Source organism: Dothidotthia symphoricarpi (genome assembly GCF_010015815.1).
Source record: "Dothidotthia symphoricarpi CBS 119687 unplaced genomic scaffold P153scaffold_8, whole genome shotgun sequence".
NCBI classification, from domain to species: domain Eukaryota; kingdom Fungi; phylum Ascomycota; class Dothideomycetes; order Pleosporales; family Dothidotthiaceae; genus Dothidotthia; species Dothidotthia symphoricarpi.
This window is the reverse complement of record NW_022985015.1, coordinates 550302-561729: the sequence shown is the minus strand read 5'-3', so window position 1 is coordinate 561729 and position 11428 is coordinate 550302. Positions and strand designations below refer to the sequence as shown.

Sequence of the window (11428 nt, the reverse complement as noted above, 5' to 3'; positions counted from 1 at the left end):
TGGTTGCAGTTGGCGTTGTCGCAAGACATTTACTTGAGCTGAGCGAAGAGCTTGGGGGCGGCACATTGGGTCGCGCAGTGAGCGAGGTGGAAGACTAGACACGTTAGAGCTGTTCCACGCAGAGGTGGCAGGGTGTGGCGTACATTCTTCAACGCAGTCCTCGCTGGCCTTGCCGTCGTTGTCGATCTGGCCTGTTACGCGCTCGACGCACTCATCGTAGTGGTGCTTTGGGGCGTGGCACTCCTTGGACGAGGCGCATTCTGTGGTATGACGTTAGCCTTGTTCTTCTACACAACAGTCCTGCGTGCGGTGGATAGAGGTGGCGCGCCGCCATAAATCAGCCATTGCTCCTCCAATCCATCAAGAAAGCTGCCCGTGTATTTTTGCGAGCGTAGAGGGACTCACCCTTCTCGATTGTCTCCTTTGGGTCGGGCTCCTCCTCCTCCTCCTCTTCCTCCTCGGGCTCCTCATCCTCGTCATCGCTGGGCTGGCTGGGCTGGCTGGGTCGGTGTCCCTGCTCCTCAGACTCGCCACCGCTCTTGGCGTCCGCCTTGTTGACTTCGGCCTCTTCGCCGGACTCCTCGTCGGTGCCCGAGGCGGGCGACTTGGTGGACGAGCCGCCCTGGACGGGAGCCTCGGCGTCGGGCGATGGGTGGGCGAACGTGTCCCAGACGTCGGTGAAGAAATCGGTGATACCCATGGTGGCGGCTCGGGGGCAATTGGGTTGCGGGGCGGGCGGGGCGGTGTTGTGGACGTTGGTGAGGGTTGACGCTGTCAAGCCGGGAAGTCGCGAGCGAAATCGAAGATGCTTGGCGCACTAATTGTCAGCCAATTCCTCGCAACCTCAGTGGACGGTTTCGACATGTTCACGGCCATGCATCACTGGAATAAGTTTTGCTATGTAGATAGGGACTGGGTTATGGCTAGTTTCGATGGTGCTTGAAGGCCTCCTGGACACTAACGCCCTGTTCAACATCTGCAATCACTTTCTCGTCGGCTCCTACAAGCTTCGGCAACAGCTCCAGCAGCTCTTCCACCTTGTCTTGGGGCACTGCAACGACTCCGTTCTCGAATGGGTCGATCATGACAATGTCACCAGGTGCAACAGTTGAGCCTCCAATCTTGACGGGCACATTGCGTGCGTGAAACTTGGTCTCTGCGCCTGCGCCGATTATCGACGTCGCCTTTGACCAGATTGGCAGCTGCGTCTCGTTCAGAGCCACCAGATCTCTCACTCTGCCATCGACTACCAGACCTTCTGCGCCCAGATACTTCATGCGGGCAGCCATGATGCCTCCAACGACTGCACACGATTGGCCTACAGGCTGGCTGATGACGACAATGGTGCCGCTTTCTGTGTAGTCTGCATATGGTCTTGAGTCTGGCAGATTGGAAGCCGGGACATTTTCAGATGTTGGAGCTGGGTTAGGGAAGGATTTCGTGGCTTTTGGCAGCATAAGGAAGGTTGATGCAGGTGCAACTATCTTCCTCGGCGTAAGGTGGGGGATGTTGGCTGTGTGAGGCATTGGCCCTTGAACGTGTCAGTCTAGAGGAACGGGTCAATTTCACGGTCAGGATAGGACACACTTATATCTGCGAGAAAGCCAACGCCTGGGACGTTGAGCTTGAGCAAACCATCCGCAAGCTATGCAGCTTAGTTGGTATCCTTACTAGATGTTGCAGAGGGTGAGGACGTGCATCGCATGCTGCGTACTTGGACAATTCCTTCCACCTAGGGGAAGCCATAGTGGCCATTGTTCTTCTTATGATGTGAAATGGCATGTATTGAAAATGCAATCAAGTGTCTCGCAAGCCGTTTATAGAACTCGGTATGGTATGGCAGCCCCACTAACCCAGGATGTCCGCGGGAGTCCAGCTAGGTTGGATCTAAACAGACGATTACAGAAGGTGTCAGTCAACAGCTATGCAATGTTTTTCACCAAGAGGAACGTTGTAAATAGTTTAGGTATCAGCATGGGAAACACCCGTTTAGTCAGCAGGTCGAATGGTAACGTGACAGCTGTCAAGGCGGAGGAGCGATCGGCGGACGACGTCGATGTTCCGCCGCATTCTAGCAACAATCTAACCATCACCAGCCTGCGTCCAGCGGCGTCTCGTCGCGACATTCCTCGCAACCGCCCGCGCCTTCATTTCTCTCCATACATATAATCTGGTAGTCCTAACGCGTTTCCGCGGCCTTGCCGCATAATCACTGCACAACATGGCTTTCCACGCCGCCGTTCGGGTGAGTTGCCACGGGAGTCCGACACGGCGTCACTGAACACTGCTCACTGTCCACAGAATGCCATTTGCACACCCTCTGAACTGAGGCCCATCATGGCGGCTGTCCTGAGGGTTCCCTGGCAAGGCGCTGGGTGGAAGCCCGCCGCCGCCGCCGCCGCCCGCCAGCTGCACACGTCGAATGCGCTCGGACTCTGCAGCCCTCTCTCCCGGTCCACGACTTTCCACTCGCACATGGCCAGGCAGTTCTCGTCACTGTCGCGCAATGGCCCCCTCTCGCAGCTCCGCCAGCTCCCCACGCCGGGAATGGCTGGGCTTGGACTAGCCCAGCGGCGATCATTCTTCGGAGCACCCTCGCGCGACCAGCTCGCACGTCTGGAAGAAGCTGCCAACAAGAACCCCACCAGCGCAACGACCCAGGCCACCTTCTACTCGGCGTGCATGCGCGCCAACATGCCCCAGGTCGTTGTCGATCGCTACAACACGGGCCTCTTCGCGACCAACGGCGTCGTGAACCGCCTCTTCAACAACGCTTTGGAAAAGACTGGCTCCGGTGGCCTCACTCAGCAACAGGTTCAGACTGTCGGTCAGGCCGTCGGCGCGCACACTGGCGATGGCCAGACTGGCACCGTTGCGGGAGGCACCGGCGGGAAGAGCAGCCCAGTCTACGTCGTCGTCGAGGAGTCCTGGATGTCCATCATCTCCAAGTGGATCAGATGGATCTTGGCCTTTGGTCTGGCAGCCTACGTCTCCCTGATATTGATTACCCTCTTTGTCGAAAACAGCGGCGTGCTTAAGAAGGTTGGCGGGGCCAGCAGCGCCGAAGTTCGTCCGGAACAGCAGAGCACCCGCTTCAGCGATGTCCATGGCTGCGACGAGGCAAAGGAAGAACTCAATGACGTCGTCGATTTCCTCAAACACCCTGAACGGTACAACAAGCTCGGTGGTAGGCTGCCAAAGGGCGTGCTCCTCATTGGCCCTCCTGGTACTGGTAAAACACTGCTTGCCCGCGCTGTTGCCGGCGAGGCTGGTGTTCCGTTCTTCTACATGTCAGGCTCCGAGTTCGACGAGGTCTACGTCGGTGTGGGTGCCAAGCGTGTGCGTGAACTGTTCTCGGCTGCTCGTGCCAAAGCTCCTGCAATTGTTTTTATCGATGAACTTGACGCTGTCGGCGGGAAGAGGAAGTCTCGCGACGCCAACTACCACCGACAAACCCTGAACCAACTTCTCAACGACCTCGATGGCTTCGATCAGAGCACCGGTGTTATCTTTATCGCAGCTACCAACCACGCCGAACTCCTCGACCAGGCTTTGCTTCGTCCTGGGCGATTTGATCGTCACGTCCAGGTGGAGCTGCCTGACGTCGGTGGGCGTTTGGCCATTCTTAACTATCATACTAAGAAGATTCGCCTGAGTCCAGATCTTGACCTTTCGACCATCGCTCGCGGTACCCCTGGCTTCTCTGGTGCCGAACTCGAGAATCTTGCCAATTCAGCGGCCATTCGGGCATCCAAGCTCCAGTCCAAATACGTCTCTCTTCTTGATCTTGAATGGGCAAAGGACAAGATCATGATGGGTGCCGAGAAGAAGACCCGTACAGTTCCACTCAAGGACAAGATCCACACGGCCTACCACGAGGGTGGTCACACCCTTGTTGGTATCTACACAAAAGGCTTCAACGACGTCCATAAGGCGACTATCCTTCCTCGAGGTCATGCTGCCGGTATCACTTTCTTCCTTCCTCAAGAGGAACACCACCATACGCGCAAGCAGTACATTCGCCAACTACAGGTTATGATGGGCGGCAAGATGGCCGAAGAACTCATCTTTGGTGCTGAAAACGTAGCCGACGGTGCATCCGGAGATATTCAGCAAGCAACATCGTTAGCGTTCAACATGGTCACCGCCTGTGGTTTCTCCGATGTGCTTGGCAACGTGGACTTCAAGTCAAATTACGAGATGGTCTCGCCCGACACAAAGCGTCTTATTGACAGCGAGGTACGGCGGCTGATCGACGAGGCGAAGGCGAGTGCCATAGATCTCTTGAAGACGAAGCGACCCGAGCTGGATCGGTTAGCGGAAGCCCTCGTCCAGTACGAAACCCTGGACAAGGAAGAGATCTTGAAGGTCATCAAGGGCGAGAAGTTGCCTGATCGTATGATGGCTATGCCCGATACACCAATCAAGCTTCCCGAGAGACACATCAAAGCCGCAGTACTTCCGCCAGCGCGCGGTGATGGTGGTGGTGACTCAAATCCACCAGGACCATCAGGGGTACTTGCGTAAATTTGCGAGGAGAATAAGGACAGTGCACATCAAACATGACGAAGTGAATGGCGTTTTTTTGTAAGCCCTCTTCCCTCGTGCCTGGGCTGGAGCAGCACATGCTTCTCGGCCACTGCAGGCTTGCTTGGATCCCTTTGTACATTATCAGTGTGTACTTGCGACTAGCGAATGGTTTGGCTGGCATGCATATGAAGCGTTTTTATGGACACATTAGCAGGGGGACGGGAATATAAAGCTAAAAACATATGTGTCGCTTCTTTTGATTGTGAGTGTTCAAGTTCTTGTTCGTCAGTCTCGTGATGGGATGTGGGTTGAATAACTACTCCCTTGAAGTATTAGTCTTGGTGAGCCTACTGATAAGCAGCTTACTTGACTACTGATTGTAGTAAGAAGCGTAGTAATATTAACGCTCATTCAGGCTCTGACAACAGTAGCGACGTTATTCCCGCGAACAATGATTTAACGCGCTATCTCTCTTTTCGGGGTCTCGGGCCCAAAGGCTTCACGAACGTCAGACTGAGCGCCCGAAACCCGAAACCCCCTAAATCCGTGTCCGAAGTATTCGCAGTTGGAAAAATAGGCAGCAGCAGCATGGCTATATATATTCCCGATGATTGCGCAGGTTAATGTTCAAATCACAGTCGTCGCCCTCACAGCCTATGACCTCCACGATCTAATATTTATCGACAAACCTCAACCTTAGAAACATCCACGACATTCAAGACTCAACCATTCATCTCCAATTGAACATCAGCCCGTCCAACCACCAGCCCAAAAGCCCAGAATGCCAGCTCGTCCCAACCCCCTCAAAATCGGCATCATAGGCGCCGGCCCAGTATCCCTAACACTAGCCAACATCCTCCAGAAAAACAGCATTCCTTTCACCCTCTACGAGTCCTCCCCTGTATTCCGCACCCAAGGCGGCTCCCTCGACCTACACCCCCAAACAGGCCAACTCGCGCTCAAAGAAGCAGGCCTATGGGACCAATTCAAGACGCACGCCCGCCCCGAATCCGACGTCATGAAAATCGTCGCTGGCGATGGCGCCGTGCTCTGGGACGAGAACACGCTCCACAAGCAAGAGGTCAGCGAGGCGGATAAGTTCGACGGGAGGCCGGAAATCGATCGCCGCGCGCTGATGAAGATCCTGGGTGAGAATCTGGACGGGGAGAGAGTTGTGTTTGGGAGGAAATTGGACGAGGTTGTCCCCGCCGAGGGGGGAAAGTACGATCTCCACTTCTCGCACGGTGGGAAAGAAACGGGATTCGACGTCGTTATCGGCGCGGATGGCGCGTGGTCACGCGTGCGCAACCTGCTCACCGAGGAGAAACCAACGTACTCTGGCATCTCCACCGTCGGCGTGACCTGCCTCGACGCTAGCGACAATCCCTGGCTGCTCGACTACGTGGGCGCGGGATCCATGATGTCCTTCGGCGAGGGCTGGGCTGTCCAGGCCCAGCGCGGAGACGGCGCGAGCCTCACAACCTACGCATCGCTGCGCGTCCCCGAGGACTTCCTCGCCACGTGCGGGATCGACTGGAGCGACGCCCGCTGCGCACTCCGGCAGTACGTCGACAAGTACTTCAGCCACATCAGCGCGGACCTACAGCGGGTGATTCTGGATTCCGGGGACGACGTCACGCCGCGGCCGTTATACGAGTTGCCTGTTGGTTTCACGTGGGCGTTTCGATCGGGCGTGACGCTTGTGGGCGATGCGGCGCATGTTATGACGCCGTATGCGGGGGTGGGCGTTAATGTCGGGATGGCGGATGCGCGGGTGCTGGCTGGGGAGCTTGTGGCTGCTTGGAGGGGGGAGAAGGGCGTTGATGAGGCGTTGGGGGCGTATGAGTTGGAGATGCGTCCCCGGGCTGCTGGGAATGCGAGGAAGACGTTGGAGGGGAAGAGGAATCATTTTAGTAAGGATGGGGCGAGGGAGTTTGCGGATAGGTTTAAGGCGCATTATGTTGTGGGGTAGGGGGTTGCTGGACATAAGGAAAAGGTGATAGATGGGGTGTTATTGTATTAGATGAAACGATATACTATGACTTGTCCTGTCTGTTGACGGTGGTGGTTAGATGGTTTCATCCGTGGTGGAACTACTTGAGGCAAGTGCTCAGTAAGCTGGAGTTTAATGGGTCACTTACTCTATGCATCTTTGTCTGCTTGACATATGTTTGAGCTTTCTTCTGACTGTAAGTGTTCATATTCGTCAACCCTCTGATTTGTATTATGACCCCCCACTAGACTACAAAACACCCAGACACCAAGTCGAAGCCGTACCCACACAGCAACAGGTCAATATCCTAGCTTCTCCGTCCGCGGTTGGGTCCCTGTCAAAATCAACCCCATGGCCTGGAATCTGGGCCCACACTTGACCTCCACAACAGCCCCATTCTAGCACATGCACGCCCGGCACTACCAAATTTTGGCACAATATAAAAATTAGTTTTGATCATCTTTCCATCAAGATTCAATCAACAATCTCAGCTTCAGTGGTTTAGTGGTAAAATTAGCCGTTGCCAAGCAATTCCACAGTTGCGCAACTTCGGCTAGCCCCGTGTTCGATTCACGGCTGATGCAAGCATTTCTTTTTTGCTGATGTAGGGTCCTTGATCACCGCGGTTGAGACTTGCTCTGAGCTTTTTTGGCGTGTGGTTTGTGTGTGGGTGGGGTTGTGTATACGTTGGGCTGTGCGACCAGGTTTGATGAACTTCTGAATGTGTTTTTTTATGCATCCACTTGCAGCCATTTCGATTTCAACGAGACAGTAGTGTTCTACACGTAAGATAGTCGACAATCGCTGGGCTCCAAGTTGACACTTTACGGCTCTACCTAGCAGTTACCCTGGCCAAGTTTAAGATGGTCAAAGGGCGGAATGAATGGATGAAAGTCTTGCTGGGCAGGAAACAGAATTTGTGAAGATGGGAGAAAATATCTGAATATGATTGAAAATACGGATATCCTATCGAGGCAGCCAGAAATACTCTACTACTCAAGAACCTTCCTTCCCTTGTGGATGTGAGTTTGCATGCCTTGCAACCAATCCACCCCTGAAGTAATGTCTCGAAATCGCATAACAAGCCCTCTTACCAATAGATCCACGCACCCAAAAATCATTGAATTACCCGCACCATCCAAACTCATTCAAACTGCGCTTCACTTGTATTGTTTGCACAGTTCGAGACTCTCCCGCGTAACCCCCTCCAAGATCCTCTTAGCCTCAGCGACCAGCTGATGGAGCTCAGTCCGGAACTTCTTCCCCTCCGGCGAATCGTTCTCTTTCCTCTTCTTCATCCGCTCAAATGCATTCTGGACCTTCACGAAGATATCATCGACACCCTTTTTGAACTCTTCACTGAAATTGTTGACGGCTTCCTGGACATCTTCTTTCGCCCAGCCGGCAATCTCAGAGAAAGGCCCGGTGGGTCCGGGGATGGCTTCGCGGAGATATCGGCATCGTGCAGCCATCATCGTGACTCCTGGATACTCATGTCAGTGAAATGTGAATGTCGAAGTGGTGGAAATCTTACCCTTGCCGGCAGTGGGGGTTTTGACAGCCTTTTCGTAGAACTCTCTCATAGCATCCGGAAAATAATCGTCCTCTGAGAGTCTAGTGGACTCCAAGTGAGTCTTGCTAAGAGGATGTAAGTGTATGAGCATGTTTATGTCGGTATTCAGAACATACATGAGGCTGTCACGGAGATGCTTTGCTGCCATGTCGACTTGCCTATTGATCTCCTCGTCGAAACGGGCCAGATTATCTTTGAAACATATTTTATATGCTTCGCAGGCCAACGCCTTGGGATCATCTGATGAGGAAGTTAGCCATCTATTGTACTTGCTAAGAATTCGATACTTACTCTTCAGCATATGGTCCAACTCGCGAAGGGTGTCCTTGCTTGCTTGTGCGGCCTCTGCTTTGAAGGTGTCACAGTTTTCATCGATGAGAGTACGGAAAGTGACATCGATAGTCGGTCTGACTGCAGACATTAGGTTTTCGTTCCAGTTCATGTTAATGCCCTTTTTCTTCTGGGCATAGATACCTAGTCGACGTCAGTGTGGTATTCACGGTGGAAATATATCTATGTAAAGTGTACAAACCCTTCTTGTTGCAGACAGCCTTGTGGGTCATGGCATTCTGTCAGGGCAGTTAGCGATAGCCAACGATGGTCATCGGTGTCGGAACATACCAAAGTTTCCCATTTTCCGAGCCACTTCAGCGCGTTCTTGTCGAACATAGTTTGCAACACATGGTCCGAGAGCCTATCGTGAAGTAGCTTGATGTCGGTTGCACGAAATTTGAGAGCCAGCTCGTCGATCCTCTGTTCAAGACGCTAGTGTTTGTTAGCACTTCTGATTCATGCCACGGAGAACCATGAGATGTAACATACTCGTCGACTCTTTTTGACAATGCTAGTCAGATGGTTCACACGTGTTAGCGTGGTCGTGCTGCACGAGGTCTGGATGATGCTCAGAAGGGTTGGGACTGTGTTCCTGACGAAATGATCCAGGCTGGCTGTTTTGCCCTTTGAAGGCAGAATATATATGCTCTCGCAGAGGGCTGGTATCTGCGTCTCTTCTCGACTCATGGAAGGCGCCTTGCCCTCGTTGGTTTTATCGAATCCACGAATATGTCGCATGTACATGCGATTGGAAACGCAATAAGCCGAAGCACCTGCGTCATCTTTGGTGTTAGAGCGGTAACCTTCTTCAAGCCCTTGACCAACTCGTTTGTTGCGCATAGCCATGCGGATGTTCCTGCGTCTGATATCGTCAGTAAAGTGCTAACACTTGATCCGGTCAATACTCACTGCTTCACAAGAGCCTCTGTTCGCTTCGTGAGCTTGTTTTTCTGCTTCTTCAGCGTCTTGTTCGCCTTTGCGTTCTTGTGCAGTTTGTTGTGATCCATTTCATGTTTGATCAACTGGATCTTGTGCCCCACTTCTGTGATCTTCTCGGCAATCAATGCAAGATCTTCAGTGTCTGTTGATGGTTTGGAACCACCTTCATCATTCAAGTCCTACATGAAGCGACTTAGTAATCTATAGGCGTGAACAGGCATGTCAACACTTACGTCAGATCGAGTGGCTACCAGAATAACGCTTCCACTGCGTCTTCGCCGATATGCCTCTATGTATTGTCTGGTGAAGGAGACATTATCTACAACGCGGTCAATCTTGCCTACGACGATGGTGATGTCGCAAGACTGGAGATGGCGCTTGGCGTTATCAATGCGAAAGTAATTGACGTCGGATGCACCCGGAATATCAGAAATGATAATATCTTGCTGAAGGAGCGGCGAATTGAGTGTAACTCTGTGTTTATTTGTTAGTGTCTTTTGCGTGAACAACTAATAGAAGTGTAATTACCGAATGACCTTGACGACAGGCCAGGGACTGAACCTCATCGGTTTGCCTTTGAAGTTCGCAACACTGATAGCTCGCGTGAAAGGGTGGTATTGCTCAACGAGAGTTGCTGGGGTACTCGCTTCGAAGGTAACAGACGTCTCGCCATCTTGGACGAACATTTGGTGGATGTCAGTAGTCCACTTCAAGAACTGTCCGAGGACTTTTGGGTCATCCGCCGATGTTGCGGTGGACATGAAGGCCTCAGCACTTTCGAAACCCAGGCGGTCAGCAAACATATCGTTCAAGCAAGTTCGAGCTGTTGACATCTGACTCGTGTCTTCATCGTCAACGTCCTCCGGGTTTTGTCGTTGTTTCTGTTTGACTCTGAACCATTGAGAGAAAAGATCTGTTACGAGCTTTCGACAGACGTCAAGACAGAAGAACTCAACTTCTGCAGCGAACGGCGCTGTCTGGGTCGGTGGTGACTGTGAGAACTCGGTGATGACGCAGGTACAAGCCCCACCTTCATCGCCCTGTGTGCTTTGTTAGCCTCATGATCATTCTAAAAACTTGGATTCCGAATATACCTCGATGGTAAGGTTGTCCACTCCCATGATTGCGTTGAGCAAAGCGGACTTGCCAGCACCAGTATCTCCAGCCACAGCCAGGCGAACTGCGTCCTGGTAAGGAATCTCTTTGCACCTCACTATCTCATTCCAAAGGATGTTCGATTCATCGTCGTTGTAGCCATTTGCCCTGGCTACTCTGATGAAGTCGAGGAATGTAGCGACAATCCCTTGAATGAGTTCCTCCGTAAGTTTGAAGCCAGGATGATATATTGGTAGTTTCGGACGCTGCTGAGAATCTGGATTGTACGGAGGTACCATGTCGTCATCGTCGTCGGAACCAGAGTCGGAGTCATCGTCGCTGGTATCAGAGTCCATCTCAGAAGCTGCAAACGGGTAAGCCAATGAAAGACGTGTCAAAGTAAAGCACTCACCTTTTCTCTTCGTACCCGACGCTGAAGTTTCTGCTTGAATACCAGTAGCTTGGCCCAATAGGTCAGGAGTCCATTGGGCGATTACGGCTCTTGCGTTGTCCTCGATGGTCTTGAGCTTCTGGCAAAAGGGTGACGCTTCTCGTTCTTGCTCTGTGTCCAGCATCGTGATAGCAGGGGTAGGTGCAACCATGACTACTTCAGGAACCTGTAGGATCGGCTCTGGTAGTTCGACAATCTCAGGCATCTGGAAGGTCTGTTGCGGCAGTTCGACATCATCAAACACCTGTGGGATCGGCTCGAGTATTTCGATATCAGGTACCAGTGAACTCTGCCGTGAAACCTCGCCATCCTCAGGCACAAACAACGAACTCTCATCTTCAGCAAGTGCAGGATCTAGATCCATCCCCGGGTCCAGAGAAGTCTGGGAAGCCATTCGGCCTCGTGTTCAGGGGGATTGTAGAGTGTAAACAGCGACGAATGAAGCGCTCAAAGAGTTAGGATGGTAAACGATAGGTGGAGCCACGAAAGAGAGTGGAGGAGCAACGGTTGAAAA

General features: G+C 52.7%; 5 protein-coding genes and 1 non-coding gene across 6 annotated transcripts; 3 read left to right on the top strand and 3 right to left on the bottom strand.

Annotated features, from left to right (window-relative positions):
* Window positions 1-29: 29 nt before the first annotated feature.
* Window positions 30-700, bottom strand: P153DRAFT_288472 (ubiquinol-cytochrome c reductase complex 17 kd protein-like protein; the record flags this gene model as incomplete). The annotated part of the gene is made up of 3 exons (XM_033663598.1): window positions 30-94; window positions 144-260; window positions 406-700. 3 exons carry the CDS (start codon window positions 698-700, stop codon window positions 30-32), a joined length of 477 nt encoding a protein of 158 aa, XP_033524735.1.
* Window positions 701-840: 140 nt separating this feature from the next.
* Window positions 841-1940, bottom strand: P153DRAFT_365960 (DlpA domain-containing protein). The gene is made up of 3 exons (XM_033667938.1): window positions 1699-1940; window positions 1588-1645; window positions 841-1531 (listed from the first exon to the last, which is right to left on the bottom strand). Exons 1-3 carry the CDS (start codon window positions 1753-1755, stop codon window positions 924-926), a joined length of 723 nt encoding a protein of 240 aa, XP_033524734.1. The 5' UTR covers window positions 1756-1940; the 3' UTR covers window positions 841-923.
* A 281-nt stretch (window positions 1941-2221) lies between these two features.
* Window positions 2222-4527, top strand: P153DRAFT_384625 (ATP-dependent metallopeptidase Hfl; the record flags this gene model as incomplete). Its single annotated transcript, XM_033670359.1, has 2 exons — window positions 2222-2245; window positions 2302-4527. 2 exons carry the CDS (start codon window positions 2222-2224, stop codon window positions 4525-4527), a joined length of 2250 nt encoding a protein of 749 aa, XP_033524733.1.
* A 784-nt stretch (window positions 4528-5311) lies between these two features.
* On the top strand, window positions 5312-6502 carry P153DRAFT_384624 (monooxygenase; the record flags this gene model as incomplete). Its single annotated transcript, XM_033670358.1, has 1 exon — window positions 5312-6502. One exon carries the CDS (start codon window positions 5312-5314, stop codon window positions 6500-6502), a length of 1191 nt encoding a protein of 396 aa, XP_033524732.1.
* Window positions 6503-7013: 511 nt separating this feature from the next.
* On the top strand, window positions 7014-7107 carry P153DRAFT_t56. Its single transcript has one exon. It is a non-coding gene; the product is annotated as a tRNA-Gly (tRNA).
* A 576-nt stretch (window positions 7108-7683) lies between these two features.
* On the bottom strand, window positions 7684-11065 carry P153DRAFT_375119 (uncharacterized protein; the record flags this gene model as incomplete). Its single annotated transcript, XM_033669562.1, has 11 exons — window positions 7684-8006; window positions 8058-8161; window positions 8213-8336; window positions 8388-8570; window positions 8714-8861; window positions 8919-9291; window positions 9339-9547; window positions 9602-9842; window positions 9897-10408; window positions 10463-10827; window positions 10876-11065. 11 exons carry the CDS (start codon window positions 11063-11065, stop codon window positions 7684-7686), a joined length of 2772 nt encoding a protein of 923 aa, XP_033524731.1.
* Window positions 11066-11428: the final 363 nt, after the last annotated feature.